General features: G+C 52.7%; 1 protein-coding gene across 1 annotated transcript in view; it reads right to left on the reverse strand.

Moving 5' to 3' along the window:
• Positions 1–19,432, reverse strand: part of RFTN1 (raftlin, lipid raft linker 1) — a 231,686-nt gene that overhangs the window by 202,937 nt on the left and 9,317 nt on the right. The window contains exon 2 of the mRNA XM_068972288.1: positions 12,394–12,546. Coding sequence (XP_068828389.1) covers positions 12,394–12,538 — 145 coding nt within the window. The 5' untranslated portion in view covers positions 12,539–12,546. The remainder of the gene's footprint in view (positions 1–12,393; positions 12,547–19,432) is intronic.

The raw sequence follows: 19,432 nt of genomic DNA on the forward strand, positions 1-19,432 counted from the left end.
GCACTCAGGCTCCAGGAAAGGAACCCCATGGAGAAAGCCACTTTAAACAGAGAATCCTCCTGTAATGCAAATAACCACCCATCCCCCAGGGCTCTTCCTTCCTTCCCGGAGCTGAGGGCTTCCCTGAAACAGGGGCTCACACCTGCAGAGCAGGCAGCTGCCTGCAGTCAGGGGTCAGCCAGCACCCTGGCCCACGGCACCCAGGCTCAGTCCATCAGCACTGTTCTCTGCGATCACCTCTAGGCCATTTCTCTTTGATGTTTCTATTGGGGTACAATTGATGTACAATGCCATGTTACTTTTAGGGATACACCATAGTGATTCAGTTGCATATACGTACATGCATATGTATGTGTGTGTGTGTGTGTGTGTGTGTGTGTGTGTGTGTGTATACTTTTCCAGATTCTTTTCCCTTACAGGTTATTACTAAATATTGAGTATAGATCCCTCTCTACACAAGTAGGTCTCTGCTGTTATTTATTTTACATACAATAGTGTGGATACATTCATCCCAAATTACCAATTCACCCCTCCCCCCACGCTCTTTCACCTTTGGTAACCATAGGTTTATCTTCTTTGTGACTCTTTCTGTTTTGTAAATAAGTTCACTTGCGTCCCTTTTTTCCTTAAGATTCCACAAACCAGCATGTCATATGACATTTGTCTTTGGCTGGCTCACTTCATTTGCTGTGATCATTTCTAAGTCCATCCACATTGCTGCAAATGGCATTATTTCATTCTTTTCACGGCTAAGTAGCATTCCTCTGTCTGTATGTGTGTCTGTGTGTGTGTATCACATCTTCTCTATCCATTCATCTGTCGATGGACACCTTAAGTTGCTTTCCTATCTTGGTTACTGTAAATAGTGCTGCCATGAAGAAAGGGGTGCATGGATCTTTCTGAATCACAGCTTTCTCTGAATATATGCCTAGGATCGAGGTGATCTCTATGGGTCTGGTCACACTGGCGAGGGCAGTAAGTTGAAGAAATGGGGTGCAGGGAACAGAGGTGGCAGAGACCTAATCAAAGCAAAGCCTTCCCGAGGAGGACCAGGAGGAGGCTGGGCATGTGGCCCGAGGCCCAAGTACACCTACAGACCTTCTGCTAAGCAGCAGTGCTTCCAGCTAGACGTGACGAGCTGTGTCAACGAAAACAAAGGTCTGCTTAGATGCTGTGGGTGTGACTGGGCCCCTAATATGCCTGGCATGTTCTGGTCAACCCACAGTACACTGACTGTCCCCCCCGCTGGCCTACGCCTCCCCCTCAACCCTGGACAAGAGGAAAGGGCACAGACACTCAGGAGTCAAGACCCTGGTCCAAGAAGGGTCTTCTGCAGACCCCAGACCACTGGCAACACACCTGTTAGCCAGCACAAAATTGTTCCCTAGACCCCCACCTCTTGCTCCTTGGAAGAAGCACATTAAAAAGCAGCACATTTAATGTCAGCAGGACAGCTAATGTCCTAGACAGCACATTAAAAAGCAGAGACATTACTTTCCCAACAAAGGCCCGTCTAGTCAAGGCTATGGTTTTTCCAGTGGTCATGTATGGATGTGAGAGTTGGACCATAAAGAAAGCTGAGCACCAAAGAACTAATGCTTTAGAACTGTGGTGTTGGAGAAGACTCTTAAGACTTCTTGCACTGTAAGGAGATCCAACCAGTCCATCCTAAAGGAAATCAGTCTGATTATTCACTGGAAGGACAGATGCTGAAGGTGAAACTCCAATACCTTGGCCACCTGATGCGAAGAGCTGACTCATTTGAAAAGACCCTGATGCTGGGAAAGATTGAAGGTGGAAGGAGAAGGGGACGACAGAGGATGAGATGGCTGGATGGCATCACCGACTCGATGGACATGACTTTGAGCCAGCTCCAGGAGTGGTGATGGACAGGGAGGCAGGGTGTGCAGCAGTCCGTGGGGTCGTAAAGAGTCGACACGACTGAGCGGCTGGACTGAGCCCCCTCTCGCTCCTCAGCCTTCAGCTGAGCCCAGCCTCCCGGCAAACAGTCATTCCCAACCACACAGCCTCTCATCCCCAAGCCCACGCGCTCCCATCCCCCTCCCCAGCGGCCAGTCACCCCCGAGGGCTGAGCTCTCAGGGAAGGCAGCCTAGAACAGATGGAGCTTCTCTAGGACCGTGAAGCAGGCCGGGACCCCCGGGGAGCCTTGGGCTGTGTGCGGGTTTGGTGGGGGGTGGTGCTCCACGGTGGATGGTTCACGCCGAGGCAGAGGGGAGAAACGGAAGGCCCACCTCAGGACCAGCGAGGTGGTGTTGCGTGTCTGCTCGGAGAGGAGGAAGCCAGTTTAGAAACACTGGCTTTCCTGACGGCCAACCACTGAAGTCTGTGGAGGCCCTGGGGAGGCTGGGTTTTGGTGACAACGGAGACGTGGGGGACTCAGGCCAGGAGAATGATTGCAGCTGCTGGTGGGAACCTACTGCCCACGGGCCAGTCCAGTGGGTTTCAAGGCGGTCCCCGCGGCAGCAACGGCAACCAGCAGTGTCACCCGGGAACTTTCGAGAGGTGCAAACTCCTGAGCCTCTCCCCAGACGTCCAGATGGCAAACACCACGGACAGGGGCTCGGCAGTCTGAACCCGCAAGCCCACCCGGCGATCCTGTCGTTCCAGCTAAAGCTGGAGAACAATTGTTCCTGGGAACAACATGTTCTCAGACTACATGGTATCTCCTGCTCGGCGCGCTGGGGAAAGAGCCCAGGCTTCAGGGAGCTGGAGGTGACTGGCAGGACTTACACACATCTCCCAGGGCGGAAGGGAAACGGAACCTCAGGACAGGTGACCCTCCTGATGGTGAGCAGCTGGGATATCCAGGCTGGGACACCCAGGCTGGGACTGACCGCCTGGCACTTCACCAGTGCCTCCCACTCACCCTCCAGCACGGCTGCCCACGGCTTCACCCACAGTCTCAAAAAGCACCGAGGCCTGGCTGCCTCTCCCAAGACGGACTTCAGCGGCCTGGGGTGCAGCCCGGCATGGGAACCTTTTAACCAAAGTTGGAATCATTGTGCTCCACTGGTAGCATTTTTGTTTAAGGAGTATGGCCTGTCCTTCCAAATATATGGCAAGCTACTTCAGGGAAATAAAATCTGAACTAGTCAGAATATATCGTTACATATGCAAATATGTACTAAAGTTTATTTCATACTTTAAAAAGTCACACCAGTATCATTTCTCTCGTCCTTCTCCACTCAAATCAAAGACACTTGCAGCCCACTTGGTCTTGGGAGGGTCTCAGCGTGGTCCCCAGATGAGTCGTATCAGCCTCACCTGGGGACTTGTGACAGTAGTACTCCCAGGCTCGGCCCCAGACTAATGAATCAGAAATTCTGGGGCCCAGGAGTCTCAGTTTCAAAGGGCTTTTCAGGTGACTCTGACTCACTACCAAGTTAGAGAACCATGCCTTTAGTAAAATGATTCATTTTTAAGGCCCGGAGTCTTTCTCTGGAGGTTAACATCATTTTTTATGACATTTTAGAATTTTCTTAGCACCTCCCCCACCAACCCATGAAATCCGACAGGCTAGCAGCACCAAGATTTATAACAAGTCACTCAGCACCCAGGCTCTTGGCCCCAAAACACTTTAACCTGCTAGTTTTTAGACCTTAAAGTAAACTGTGATCCATCTTTTTGGGTGACTCTATCCCAGTTGGGAGGAGAGATTAAAAGAACAACTTAAAGAGACAATGATTAGCAGCTGCTTCTGCAGTCGTGCTTAGGGATAAGATTACTCAGACTGGAAGTGAAGTAAAAATTGGACCCTTAAATGATTCATTGCACAATATACATGTTTTGAATAATGAATGTGACCCTGTGTTATTCTCATGACCACCCAAAATTTATCCACAGGGCTTAAGGCTAAAATGCTGGCAGTCAAAACCCAAGTATGAGCCTGGTCAGCACAATGTCTGAGCAAAAAGCCCCAAAGGTCAGCTCTTCAAGACCTCTGAGACAGGAAAACCACAAAGACGGGAATTTTAAAAATGTGGCAATGTGAGCTGATCCTAGAAATTGTAATGTGTGTCATGGGAATGTTTTACAAGCAAGAATTTAAGCGGAGAAACAGAAGACGCGCTTGAGGCAGACGCGCAGCGGAGCGTGAGGCACTTCTCCGTGGTTTCATGGTGAAGCCCTTCAATGCAGCTGAAACCCACCACAGCGCGCAGGCAATTCAGGCATCAAAAGCAGACCAAAGTGAAGGCTCTGCTGCTCAGGAAGATGATGGAATTTGCTACAAACATCCAGCTGCTTGGTGGCCTACGGCAAGTCACGTGTTATAACCTCCCCAAACACACACACAGGTACTGAACACACAGCGCCTGTAATTATCACATGTAGAGGAGTTCGCTCTCCGTCAAACAGGTGCGGCGCGTGCGCTCAGCCTCGTCCAGCTCGGCGACCCCACGGGCTGTACCCGCCAGGCTCTGCTGTCCGTGGGATTTTCCAGGCAAGAACACTGGAGTGGGCTGCCACTTCCTGCTCCAGGGGGTCTTCCCGATGCAGGGATCGAACCCGCATCTCCTGCGTCTCCTGCTTTGGCAGGTGGATTCTTTACCACAGAGCTGGGAAAGCCCCACCACCCCTCATGTATTGTTTGAAATGTAAAATGGTACAGCTACTCTGGAGAGCAGTTGCGCAGTTTCTCATAAACGTAAACGATACATTTGCCACACAACCCGGAAATCCCACCCCTCGTATTTACACAACAGAAATGAAAACTCAGGTCCACACAAGACTCGTCCACAAACATTCATAGCAGCTTATCTGAGAATAGCCCCAAACTGGAAACAGCCCAAGTGTTCAACAGGAAATGATTAAAAACACTGCGGCTCATCCAAACAACGGCATGCCGCGCAGAAGCGCAACGGAACGCAGCGCAGAAGCGCAGCGGCATGAGCTCTCGATACACACAACGGCATGGATGAATCCCCGAAGCACTACGCCGAGTTAAAGTCAGACACAAAGGCATACACGCTGTCTGATGACACTGCTATACCATTCTAGAAGGAGCAGGTGAATCTACAGCGACCGGAGGCCAATCAGCGGCGGTCTGGGGCAGGGAATCCTCGGGACGATGGAAGCGTTCTAGATCCTCGGTGTGGTGGTAATCACAAGAGCGTGTCAGTTACCAAATCTCATCAAGCCATACACCTCACATGGGTGCATTTTACGGTTTGTAAGTTAGACCCCAGGAAAGTTCTTTTTTAGGCTGAGACATCACTCTGGAGGTCTGAGAGCTCCCTTCCACGTGCAGTAGAAAGGTCCTGTGTGAAGGGAGTTCAAACACTGGATTCTGGTCCCACTTAGTACTACTACCTGTCAAGGCAATCTCCTTGTCTGAAGAGAGAGAGAGAAAGCGAGAGGGAGAGAGCCTTCCCTCCGGCTCTCAGGCTCCTTGCGAGCATTATCTGAAAACGCTTTAGTTGCGGTGCACCGGCCCAGGTGTGGTAAGTAGGATCTGAGTTCCCGATCAGAGTTAGAACCTGCACCCCCTGCGTTGGGAGCATGAAGTCTCATCCACTGGACCACCAGGGAACAAAGATCCAGCCCATGAAAAATAAATAATAAACAAACTTTTTAAAAAGGAAATGCTTTGTTGACATATATGCACTGTTATGTGTAAGATAGATCGCTAGTGGGAAGGTGCTGCGCAGCACACGGAACTCAGCTTGGTGCTCTGTGATGGCCTTGGGGGGTGGGAGGGGGGTTGGGAGGGAGGCTTAGGAGGGAGGGAGATAGGTATGAATACGTCTGATTCACGCTGCTGTACAGACGAAACTAACATGACAGTGTAAAGCAACTCTATTTGAATTTTTTTAAAAGTCAGTGCTTTAAAGCAGAATCAGAGCACTGATTGTGCAGCCCCCGTGCCAGCCATCCAGGTGCCCAGCTAAGCCACCTCCACCTCTACCAACACCCCCTCACTGGCCAGTCAGGCCCTGGGCCCACCCGCTGACTTCTCTCAAACCCACGCACCCTCTAGTCCCGACAGCCACCTTCACTCCCTGCTCATGACTGCAACAGCTTCAGGATGCTCTCCTCTCCCCCAGTTTTACCTCTTCCATCCCTTCTCTTTCTCAGCCCAGAGCCAGCTTTCCAGAACACGAATCTGATTATGTCACCTACCCTAGCCCCATCTCAAGAGCCTTTAGAGCTCTTGAGAGAGACTAGACTCCTCGGTCCAAGACTTAAGACCTTCAGTCATTTGGCCCTCAAAGGACACACGCCAATCAACTTGAACCGCCCACAGCTTCTCGAGTGTGCAGTGTTGCCTGTATGTTCTGGCCCCTCCTACAGGTTGTCCCCTTTGCCTGAAAAGATCACTGGTTCCCAGCCTCATTCCCCACCCTGTTGTTCAGTCGCTCAGTTGTGTCCGACTCTTCGTGACCCCGTGGACCACAGCACATCCGGCTTCCCTGTCCTTCACCAACTGCTGGAGCTTACTCAAACCCATGTCCATCGAGTCGGTGATGCCATCCAACCATCTCATCCTCTGTCATCCCCTTCTCCTCCCGCCTTCAATCTTTCCCAGCATCAGGGTCTTTTCCAATAGTCAGTTCTTCACATCAGGTGACCAAAGTATTAGAGTTTCAGCTTCAGCATCAGTCCTTGCAGTGATTATTCAGGATTGATTTCCTTTAGGAGAGGCTGGTTGGATCTCCTTGCAGGCTGAGGGACCCTCAGAGCTTCTCCAGCACCCAGCATTCTCTACCTGGCTGACTCCAAATCCAGCTGCAGGTCTCAAACCTCCCTTGACACACACATCTTCCAACAAAGGAAACTTCCACCACATCCGCTCCATCACCAGCACTCTAGTCACTTGGTTCTTCATCTGTAAGTCGCTGAAGCAATGCAGACCAGTAGGCTAGACCAGTGGTATGGACTGAATGGTGTCCCTTTGAAACCCAAATGCTGAAGCTCCAGCTCCCAGGGTGAGAGTACTGAGGGTAAGGAGGTAACTTAGGTGACACGTTTTGGGGCTTCCCAGGTGGCTCAGCAGTGAAGAATCCACCTGTTAACGCAGGGGTCACGGGAGACATGGGTTCAATGCCTGGGTCAGGAAGTTCCCCTGGAGGAAAAAAAAAAGGCAACCCACTCGAGTATTCTTGCCTGGAAAACTCCATGGACAGTGGAGCCTGGTGAGCTACACTCCTTGAGGTTGCAAAGAATCAGACACAACCAAGCAGGCCGCGACACAAGTAACTAAGGAAACGAGGTCATAAGGGTGGGACTCTATTCCCAGAAGACCAATGTCCTCGGAAGAATAGCCAGGAAGGGGGCGTGCTGTCGCACTCAGGGGTGAAGACGCAGCAGGAAGGTGGCCGTCCATGGGCCAGGAAGAGAGCTCTCACCAGAACCCGGCCCTGCGGGCCCCCCAGTCATGAACCTTCAGCCTCCAGATCCGCGATTAAAAACAAATATCATCTGGAGCACTTTGCCTCAGCTCCGGACACAACAGCGGGGTCCAGTCCACAGTCGGTAAATATGTGTGACGCCGATGAACTGTCATCCTACGGCCCCTAGTGAAGCCGGGAGCAAGCGTGCATAGCGCAAACGGGACGTTAACCGGATTAGGCGTGCAGAGTCGGAGCTGGAACCGACTCTTCCTCCCTCGAAAACCAACCGGGAGAGCCCCGCCCCACAGGACCGTCCGCTCTGGTGGGTGAGTCTTCTGCCTGCGATGCCCAGCACGGCAGCCACGAGCCACATACGTCTGCTGAGCGCATGACGTGTGCCCGGGGTGGCAGAGCAATGGATTTTTACTTTGATTCATGTTTTTTTTTTTCGTACATTTCGTTCACTTGTATTCATATATTTATTTCATTCATTCACTGTCATTCAGTGTTAATTGTTATACTAAACTGCCTCATGGCTGGTGGCTCCTGTCCTGGACAGTGCGGGGCCAGTCAGGCAAGGGTCATGCCCGAGGCATTACTGTCGCCCTATGGGTCGCAGACTGTGCCAGCTGCTCCTGTTCCAAATACCATGGATTCTCCCAGGTAGCTTTCGAGTGGTGTCAGTGGCCTGGCACCGAGAAGCTGGTAAGCCGCACGCATAAAAGGGCTAATGAGGCACGGTTCTGCAGGAATTGTGATGCTTTATGGGCCTCCACCTGCGAGGAAACCCGTCGCAGGGCAGGTTCACCCCTCGGTGACCAGAGTTAATTGAAACTTGAAGGCCCAATCAAATCACCCAGAACTGAGGTTTTTGGCAGCTTCCACGCTTCGCGGTGAGTTTCCTGCTGCTTTTCGCCTCCGTCAGCGCAACAAGCGAGGTTGCAAGTTCCAAAATCATCCACAAAAGCAACAAGCTCTGAGCGAGGGGCAAAAAAAACAGGGCGGACTCTGATCTTGACGTTTTTTTAAATTGCGTGTGGCCCCCTTCCTAAGGCAGCAGGTGGAAGTGGACAGCACCCTATCCCCACCTTGGAGAATGTGAGAGTCGGACAAGCATCTCGTCTATGAAATGAAAGGACATCGAGTGCTCCTCAAAAATCTCCTGTGGCAACCCCACACGGAAGAGGGGTATCTCAGCCCCTCTACACGGTAACACAAGCTTTACGGCAAGAACGTGCTGACTGCTGTTCAGGCCTATTCACCTGGGACCTTGCAGCTTATACGGCACATGAGCTTGGATGCCCAAGAGACCCAGAGTCAGCTTCTGCCCTAATCAGTTCCCAGCACCGCGTCTTTAGAAAACTTACTTAACCTCTCTGAATGACCATTTCCTCTTCTGCAAAAAAAAAGAAAAAAACAAGTGTACCCACACACCTCCCTAGGTTACAGCGGTGATAAAACCACCAAAGCAGCCCACAAAGACAAGTGTTCCCAGCAACTTAATTCGTAAAAGCCCCAAACTAAGAATGACCCAAATGTCCATCAACAGGTGAAGAGAAAGATACACCGTGGTGAGTCCACACGCTGGAGGAAGAACAGGTGTGCCACCGCCACACCGGACAACATAGATGATCTCAAAATACGCGGAGTGAAAGAACTTCGTTTATAGAAAATTCTAGAAAAATGAAATCAGTGACAGAAAGCATATCGTCAGGGGACAGAGGGCTGGACTCAGGAGGAGGAGGACGCTTGGGGGGCAGTGAAGATGCCCCAACGTCTTGATGAGGTGACGGTTTCCTGGGTCTGGGCATTTTAAGGATATGCAGCGTGCTGTGCTGAAGTTACACATCGGTAAAGTTTGAAAAGGGTTTAAAACATGAGATCGGGGGTGAATGGCCCCACTGTAGGAGCTGGTACATAGAAGGCTCCATTACAGAGCAGTGACAGACGACCCCAGGAGACCTTCTGGAAAAGGGCCTGGACAGGCTGCCGGGAAACCCCGCAGGCCTCCTGGAGCCCAGCTGTCCAGAACGACTGTCTGTCCCGGCCAGAAGGCGTGAACCAGAGGGATGAACAGAAAGGTGGGCAAGGCTTAGTCTCTGCCCTGAAGGAAAGACGAGAGTTTAACGTACGATCGTAAAGACGGTGAGGATGAGCGACAGCCATGCGGAAAACTGTGACTCTGACGGGACGGCTGTCCAGAAGAAAGGGCTTCAGGGTGGGATGCTGGCAACAGGGGGCGGGGCAAGCCCTGTGCAGAGGGTGGTCTGATGGCGCCAGAACATGGAAGCTGGAGGGGGGAGTCCTGGTGGGGACAACGGGCAAAGCTAAGGGCCCCAGCATGTGGTCCTCCAGAGACGAGGGAGGGGGTCCGCACGGCCTGAGCAGCAGCGGGAGCCCCCTTGTCATCACCCGGGGAACCGGCCAAAGGGCTCAGCGTGGCGGGACTTGAGCTGCACCGCAGGTCCCACCCAGGGGGCAAGGTGCCAATTTACTAAGGGTCCCAACACCCACATCTCTCATCTCAGTATTCCTGAGGAAATAATCAGAAATGCACGCAGAGATTTACGTACAATGCTGCTGATCACAACATTATTTATAATAGCCCAAAGCCCAAAATAACTTAAATGTCCAAAAAGGGGGACCCAAAATAAATTACGGTACCCTGAGTGATTCAAGCTCTTAGGGCCACTGAACCATATTTTAGGAACACATGGGACCACAAGGGGTGCCTCACTGTACAACATTAAGCTGCGTAAAAGCAGGACAAAAATATACACTGAGAATTCATTCAACGTGATCACTATGCGCCGGGCACTGTGCTAAACGATGATGATACAGCAGCAGGGAAACAGACACAGCCCTGCTCCTGTTAGAAGGGATCCCGCTTTCCGATGAAGGAAGTCAGAGGACAGACAAGGAAACAGATTACAACGACTGAAACATAGAGCACGCTGATGGCAGGATTCCCCAGGAGGATAAGCAAGAGGGGAAGGGGGTGGGAAGACGGGGGAGGCAGACATTTTAAACAGGGGGTCAGGGAGGTTTCACAGAGAAGGGGGTTGAGGGTTTGAGCCCAAGGTGTATCTGGGAGGACTTCCGGGCAGAGGCAACAGGCAGCGCAAAGGCCCTGAGGAGGCCTGGGGGCTTGCTGAGAAACATCGAGGCCCAAGCGGCAGAACACACAGGACAGACGGCAGGAGGATGAGGCGGAGGGAAGCTGGTGCCCCGGGGTCGGGAGTCAGGGCAGGGGCGAGATCCGAGGGCGGCGGGAGAGGGGAGAAGCAGGGAGACCAGCGAGGGTCGTTCCAGGGTTTTCCTTTTCCAGTGGACACATGTCCACTTTATACTCAGACAACAAAACGTGATCCAACCGCAGAGAGCCGTGTAGGTGCTGTGCCTGGAGCACAGGGCGGCCCAGAAACAGGCCAGGAGGTCAGGAAGGTAGTTCTGGCAATGAGCCACGAATGAGTGGCTGCAGGGGCCGCGGGTGGGGAGGTGATCACCAAGGAAAGCAAAACGCCACTCCTCTTGGTGATGAAAGGAACAGAACCGCGATGCACAGCACCGCAAAAGAGAGAGAAAGAACCCCCTCATCTCAGCACCTAACAATCCGTGTTTACCATCTTGCTATGTTCCCTTTCGGTCTTTTCTCCTGCACACACTCTGGCTTTCCCCTAACCCCTCTACCAGGCTCAGCACGTCGAAAGCACTCAAGTCCTCACTGAGCAAATACTGGCTGATGCAATGCTCCGAATGCTTTTGGGTTCAGCTTCGTTCACACTGCGTCAGCGACATCACAAGCATTTTCGGAAGACGCTTTAAGAGGCTTGGAAACTGTGGGTGAGGAGGGGAAGGCACGGTTCTCAATGAGTGGGGTGTCGGGTCTGGCCGCTGAGGACAAAGGGGGTTGTTCATCAGGGGAACAGCCAGGGGTCGGCTTTGGGGGGCTGTGAGGGGTGCCCAGGCTGCCCCTGCAGAGACGCCCAGCCGCCCACCCCGCCCGGGGCTCAGGGAGCGGCGTCAGCCCCGCGTGGAGGTGGTCAGGCAGCGGCGGGGAGGAGGGGAGTGGGCAGGGAGGCCAGCTGCCCACCTGGAGCCGCACGCGTGCCCCCTGCTGCCCCCCACGGCTGCCGTGCCAGCACCCGCTGCACAGATGCCGGTCCACAGCAGAGCCAGGACTTGAACCCACCCCTCGGAGGGCTCTAGCCACGAATTCTCCTCTCTTATCAGAAGCTTAACACGTTCACAGGGAGGAGAAAGTCAGTCTTCAGAAGTCCATGTCAGCAAGTGCCCGGTTTGGGTTCCCCGCTTCAAGGGACCCCCCCCCACACACAAGGAAGAACGCCCTAGTCCCTCTTCCAAAAGCCTGGTTTACGTGCTTCCACCTTGCAGGCACAGCTTGTCGAGTTCCTCCGTGGGGACGAGAGACACCAGGACAGGCCACGTGACGTCCCGGCAGCACCACCCGCGTCTCTGCAGCCAGCCGGTGCTCGGCAAATGCTCCGGATGGAAACGCTGGGCCTCACTCATCAGCTGCCCCTGGGCCTCTGGGATGCAGGGCCTCTGGGATGCAGAGCCTCTGGGATGCGGGGGTGAGGCAGGGCCAAGCACGATGGACAAGGTCGGGGGGAGGTGGGAGGACAGACAGACGGTCACGAGGAGACACGGCCGCGGCCTCCTTCACCTGGCCTGCCGTGAAACGCTCTGCCAGCGGGCAGGCCCATGGGCCGCGTTCAACCCTGCCCCGGGTGCCAGTTGGCCCACACCTGGTTTTAATTCGCTACCATTTAAACCAGTTGCTAGTTTGCAGAAAGTGAGAGCTCTCACCTAGACACCTGGCTCCCTGAGAGCAGTCCTTTTTTGGCAAACCCGTCAGTCGCCCCCCGCCCTGGCCCCCAGCCCCCCACCCGCAGCCTGTCCTCCAGGCCCCTTGGCCCCCCCAGCCTGTCCCCAGCCCCCCATCCCCCCAGGCTCCCCAGCCTGTTCCCAGGCCCCCCAGGCTCCCCAGCCCACACTGGGCAGAGCGCCCGGGCTCACCGGCACTCAGCGTGGTGAACTCCAGGAAGCGGTACTCATAGGACACATCTATCTTGGTCTCCACCTGGGGCCTCTTCAACGTCGAGTAGATATTTCCAGGCCGTCGGTCATCACGTTTCTCCAACTTGTTCAACCTGCACCCCATCTCAGCAGCTGCCGGCAGAAAGGGAGAAAGAGAATGATCTCTGTTCTGAGATGCTGTCCTTCCACACCGTTGTATGCAAGACCATCACGTCCCGGAAGCAGACATAAAGGACCCCAGGCTGGCTGAAATCCAGAGCAGGATCTAATCTAGGACCTGCACCCCGGAGGCTCCCTGCTCAGGCTGGCTTCTCTCGCTGCTAAGACACCCTTGCCAGCCAGCCTGGGGTTCTGAACTGACGCCCCAAACATGCCTGTTTCATATCATTTCTCTCCCCTACCTGAGGAAAACACCACCTCAGAGTGCCTCAGCCCCACTATACTCTGCACACATGATCTTAGAAAAGAAGGTCTAAAAAGCAACGTCCTGCATGACGGTGTCAGCCCATCCGAGAAAAAAGACAAGGCAGCCTGTCTCTCCGCAGCAGTCTCTAAAAGAGGACCCTAAGTTGTTGTTGCAGTTTCCAAAGTCCTTTCCACCCTCAACAGAAACTATTTAGACATGTTTCACATTCAGAAAACGTCTCTCAAAGTAGACGGCGGTGTTTCTACAGGCCTTGTTTAAAAGTCGTTTATTCTCTCTGAGACCAAACCACAAGAACCCAGGGGTTCTTCCAGACTCTGAGAGTCATTTCAGACCAAAGTGAAGACTGGGCGAACACGAGCAGCGGGGCAGGAGAAACTGGAAGCAGAAATCCACGTGTGTCGGAGCGAAGAGCTGCGGCCACGGTTTGGAAGGAAAAGGAAGAAGTGTTGAAACAGAGCGCACTCGAGGGTGGCCCGGGCATCCGGTCTTCCAGGGGCTGAGAAACAGGGCCCGGTCTCTGTTGCTTTAGGCAGAATGGCGTTCGCGAAACGGCTCCGCGTCCACTCCACAGATGCCAGCGGGGACTTCAGTTACCCCTCATGACCAAGCCTGGCTAATCCATCCCTCCTCCCTGGAGCACCACGGCTGTCCTCAGGGCACGTTTCACATAAACACGAGCTGGTCAAGACTCTCACAAACAGAAACGCGGCGGCCACTTCCTCTCAGAGATAAGAGTCTCCTCGGGCTCAGGCCATTCGGAGGTACCCCGCTTCCTACAGCAACTTGGCCAGCTCCGGAGAAACAAGACGAACCTCACAAAAGCAACTTAGCTGGGGAGGGACGATGGGGCTGACGGAGCAACCACCAGGCGCTACTTGTCAGTAATTTAAAAAAGTCTGGGAGGATGGATGAGAACAGGAAGGCTTACTTATGCCTTAATAAGGGAACATTAGTGTCCAAAGGGCCAGAGCAGACATGATTTATGTGCCATCTGCATGAACTGATTACTTGTAAAATACTCTGCAGTTCTGCTGATATAATAGCTGATATGCACTGAGGCTGCATATTTAACTGCTGGAAAGCAAGCTGACGGGCATCCGCTGGGCCAACGCAGAAGTGGACAGGGAGGCCCCCAAGTGCTGGGGAACAGGTAAGCTGGGGAGATAAGCGCTATCACCACCAGAACAGAACTGGAAATACCCGAAGGCTTACCAGTCACTCACTCACCTTTCTCCCTACAAAGGCCTGAATGTTTGGGGGCCTCCAAGAAAGTAAGAAAAAAAGGGGGGGCTTCCCAAGTGGTGCTAGTGGTAATAACCTGCTGCCAGTGGAAAAGACGTAAGAGACGTGGGTTCGATCCCTAGGTCGGGAAGAATCCATGGAGGAGGACGCAGCAGCCCACGCCAGTTTTCTTGCCTGGAGGATCCCATGGGCGGAAGAGTCTGGTGAGCAAAGGTCCACAGCGTTGCAGAGAGTCAGACACGACTGGAGTGACTTAACACGCGGGCAAGAGGCAAAGAAACCGTTCCTCAAAAGTCTTCCCATTCTTGCCATCCTACTAGGTAAATTCTAGCACTGGAAACTCCTTCCTTTGAGAACACTCTGCCTCAGCAGCCTCTGAAACCACCATCGCCTTCTCCCTGGGAAGGACACCACACCAAGCTCCTGGTAGACCCTAACACTTCAGTATGATTTAATTTCTTTTCTCCAGGACAGGTTCCTGACAGCAGGGAAAAAAGGAGGAGGGGGTTACTGGGATGAGTCAAGATAGACAAATCTGATACTGGAGGGAGGGGGTGCCAGAAACTATTAGAAAAAGTCCCATTTCACAAGCTGTGAATTGTCAGCTTTAATCACACCATCCAAACTTGAGCCCCCAAGTCCACCCCAAAGGGACTGTGCTTGACTCCCAGGACGCGATGAGGCTCTGGGCAAACGCATCGTCCATGTGATGAGACACTGGACCAGCCAGGAGCAGCACTGTAGCTTCAGTGAGTCCTCGAGGTCTGCAATTCTAGGCATTCACTTCTCTGGGGGTACCGGCAGCGCCGGTTAAGCAACCGCTTCTAAAGCACTGTTCTCCCTGGGAAGGGAGACCCTGCCAAGCCACCGCCATCAAAAGTGTGCAGCGTGAATCATTCCTCTCTCGCGGTCGGGCTGGGGCCCTCCCTGGCCGGCTCCCGGCATTGCTGCTTTCCTCCCAGCTCCTTCCCGTGTCCTCCCACTCACGCAACCCCTGTCAAAATAGGAAAGGCTTGGACAGCACCCCGCAAATGGCTATTACAGCCCCTACTGTGCTCCAGCAAGTCATGAAAACTGGCTTATGGAAAGGCGGAGAATGAAGGCGTGGCAGTGCCTCCCGTCATCACCCACGTTTCGCAGATTTCACTATCTCCCATGCGTGGTTCCCTCGCGCTGGAACCCCACAGGGAGCTGGGCCAAGGCTGGCTCTGGGCCTCGCAGGGCAGTGAGGCTGGAGGAGGAGGGAGGAGAAGGACAGACCCCGGCCGGATTCAGGCAGATGGGGTCCGCAGGGCTGCATGTGAGGGTCTCAGCCTGAGCGTGTCTCCCTCGGGGCTCAAGGTCTCCAGCAGGACAGAAAGTAAACGGGGTGACTGTTTTCACGTCTGGCCCTTCCGACATTCCTGCATCGAGAGATGGGGCTTCCGTCACCTCCCCTGAATCTGGGCTCGCAACTGCTGGCCACTGCTGCCGTCATTCAGGTGCTCAGTCGGGTCCGACTCTTTGTGATCCCACGGACTGCAGCACGCCAGGCTTCCCTGTCCTTCACTACCTCCCGGAGCTTGCTCAGATTCACGTCCATTCAGTCTGTGATGCCATCCAACCATCTCATCCTCTGTCGTCCGCTTCTCCTCCTGCCTGCAATCTTTCCCAGCATCAGGGTCTTTTCCAATCAGTTGGTTCTTCACATCTGGTGGCCAAAGTACTGAAGCTTCAGCATCAGTCCTTTCAATGAATATTCAGGGTTGATCTCCTTTAGGATGGACTGGTTTGCTCTCCTTGCAGTCGGCTTGCCATTTATTGTTGCTGTTCAGTCGACAAGTCATGTCCGACTCTTTGGGACCCCATGGACTGCAGCACGCCAGGATTCCCTGTCCCTCATCATCTCCTGGAGTTTGCCCAAGTTCATGTCCAGTGAGTCAGTGATGCCATCCAACCATCTCATCCTCTGTCGTCCCCTTCTCCTCCTGCCCTTAATCTTTCCCAGCATCAGAGTCTTTTCCAGTGAGAGCTGTCTTCACATCAGGTGGCCAAAGTACTGGAGCTTCAGCTTCAGTCCTTCCAATGGACAATCAGAGCTGATTTCCTTTAGGGTGGACTGGTTAGATCTCCTTGCAGTCTGCTTGCCAGAGAAAGTGTCAGATGATGCAGTACCAGCTTCTGGACCCGAACCGTAAGAAACTGGGAGCACCCACTGCCCGACTCTTGGGAAACTTGCTCTTGGAACCCGGTCACCATGCCAGGAGGAAGCTCAAGCAGCCCCGAAGAGAGGCCCATGTCGGGAGGAACCGACAGCCAGCAGCACCGACTTGCGTCCCAGGGAGCCACCCTGGAAGGCAAGCCTCTGCCTCAGTCAAGCTGCTGAAACCACGCAGAGCAGAAATGCGCTGTTTCCCCAAGACCTGTCGATCAGCAGATTCCTGAGCAAGATATGCCACTGTGGCTGTCTCAGGCCTCTCAGTTTGGGCATGATGCGTCAGGCCAGACGTAACCTATACATGAGTCTGGGCCAAACGATCCCGGCCAGCCGCCTCCGGGGCTGAGCGCTGGCCTGCTGTCACGAGCCTGCTCTAGTCACTCATGCCGGGAGGACATCTGGAGTCTCTCCAGTCTGGGTCAATGCTAAACAAAGTGGCTGCAGACACCCGTGGAGACGTTCTTACGTGGACAGCAGCTTTCATTTCTCTAGGTGAGTGGCCACACCGTCGTGGTTGTCCAGGTCATCAAGACCTGTTTTGTATAGTCCTTCTGGGTATTCTTGCCACCTCTTCTTAATCTCTTCTGCTTCTGTTAGGTCCATACTATTTCTGTCCCTTATCACGCCCTTCCTTGAATGAGACGTCCCCTTGATGCCTCCACTTTTCTTGAAGAGATCTCTAGTCTTTCCCATCCTGTTGTTTTCCTCTATTTCTTTTTCACGGAAAAAGGCCTTCTCACCACTCCTTGCTATTCTCGGAAACTGCGTTCAGTTGGGTGAGTCTTTCCCTCTCTCCTTTGCCTTTCCTTTCTCTTCCTTCCCCAGCTATTTGTAAAGCCTCCTCAGACAACCACTTTGCCGTCTTGTGTGATGGTGTGGTCACTCACCTGGAGCCAGACACCCTGGAATGTGAAGCAAAGCAGGCCTTAGGAAGCATCACTAGGAACAAAGCTAATGTACGTGATGGAATTCCCGCTGAGCTATTTCAAATCCTGAAAGATGATGCTGTTAATATGCTGCACGCAATACGCCAGCAAATTTGGAAAACTCAGCAGTGGCCAGAGCACCATAAAAGGTCAGTTTTCATTCCAATCCCAAAGAAGGGCAATGCCAAAGAACGCTCCACCTACTGTAGAAACTGCGCTCATCTCACATGCCGTACTGTTGCTTGGTCACTTCACTCGTGTCCGACTCTGTGCGACCCCATGGGCTGTAGCCCGCCAGGCTCCTCGGTCCGTGGGGATTCTCCAGGCAAGACTACTGGTGTGGGTTGTCATGCCCTCCTCCAAGGAACCCTCCCAACCCAGGGATCAAGCCCAGGTCTCTCGCATTGTAGGTGGATTCTTTACCGTCTGAGCCACTGGGGAAGCCCTGGCACTCTAGAAAGGCAATACTCAGAATCCTTCAAGCGAGGCTTCAGCAGCACACGGAGCAAGAACCTGCAGACGCGCAAGCTGGGCTTCGAAGAGACACAGGAGCCAGAGATCAAACTGACAATACTCCCTGGCTCATAGAAAATGCAAGAGAATTCCAGAAAAGCGTCTACTTCTGCTTCACTGACAACACTAAGGCCTTTGACTATGTGGATCACAATCAACTATGGAAAATTACTAAAGAGGTGGGAACCCCAGACCACCTTACCTGTATGTGGGTCAAGAAGCAAAAGTTAGAACTAGACATGGAACAGTGGACTGGTTCACAACTGGGAAAGGAGTATCTCAAAGCTATATACTGTCACCCTGCTTATTTAACTTCTGTGGAGAGTACATCATGTGAAATGCCAGGCTGGATGAATCACAAGCTGGAATCAAGATTGCCAGGAGAAATATCAAGAACCTCAGATATGCACACGATACCATTCTAATGGCATGAAGAAAACCCATCCGAGAGGTCTTCAAAGGCAGAAGAAAGAAAGCCTTTCCCCACTCCTATGGTGAGACAGCAAGGAAAGAGACAAAATATCCTTCCAGTTCTCTACTAGAAACGGGCTAAATGTCATTAGGAACTGGATGCTGACTGGGGAGGAGACTCAGATAACCACCGGGGCTTCTGAGGCCCAACTGCAAGGACAGGACGTTAGACACTGCAAATGACCCAGAAGCAAAGACCCTCCAACTGGTGACATTCTGGAAAAGCAAGTTCCTCTGAATCAAGCCCAGAAGGAAGTGTGTCTTTGGTGTATATGGGGACCAGCTTCGTGCAGGAATTATCAGCTCCATGAGGGAGGGAATTTATGTTCCAAGTTCACCCATTCTTTCACTCAGTGCAAACTTATTATAAGCTGCTTTGAGTCCTGCCCTGAATTAGGAAACATAAAAACGGAAAGATCAGGTCATACCCTCGAGGAGACCACAGGTAAAGGAGGAGACAGAAAAGGGATACACATGCTACAGGGAGGCTGGTGGTTCTAGATGTCTGGGTGGGGTGCAGGGCATTCAGAGGAAATCCACTGTGAAATCAAACAGAGGGCACATCCCCAGAGACCTGGTTCCAGAAATACCAGATCAGCAACAGGACACGATATCCTGTATCATTTTACTCATTTGTTAAGATTTTTTATGTGAACCATTTCCAAAGCCCTCATCGAATTTGCTACAACACTGATTCCATTTTTATGCCCTGGCTTCCTGATCACAAGGCGTGTAGGATCCCAGCTTCCCAATGAGGGACTGAACTTGCCTTCCAGCACCGCCCTCACTGGCAGGCGGAGTCTCAACCACTGGACTGCCACAGAAGTTCCACCGTGTCGTTTCAAATGTTTGAAATGTTTATTTTTAAAGTATTTCTAATTTGTTTTTTAAATATTTACCCAGATGCCCATGAAAGTCGCTCAGTTGTGTCCAACTCTTGGGAGACCCCAAGGACTATACTGTCCATTGAATTCTCCAGGCCCGAATACTGGAGTGGGTAGCCTTTCCCTTCTCCAGGGGATCTTTCCAACCCAGGAAGTGAACCGGGGTCTCCTGCATTGCAGGTGGATTCTTTACCCACTGAGCTATCAGGGAAGCCCAGATGCCCATACAACACTGGAAAACCACTTTGAAAAGGATCACCTTCTGAAAAGATTATTTTTCATCTGGGATTTGAAAAAAAAAAACAACTCAGTTTAAAGTTCATTTTTACTACCAACTAGCAGGCATGTATTTAAATAA

This window comes from Capricornis sumatraensis, chromosome 1, assembly GCF_032405125.1.
Source record: "Capricornis sumatraensis isolate serow.1 chromosome 1, serow.2, whole genome shotgun sequence".
NCBI lineage: Eukaryota > Metazoa > Chordata > Mammalia > Artiodactyla > Bovidae > Capricornis > Capricornis sumatraensis.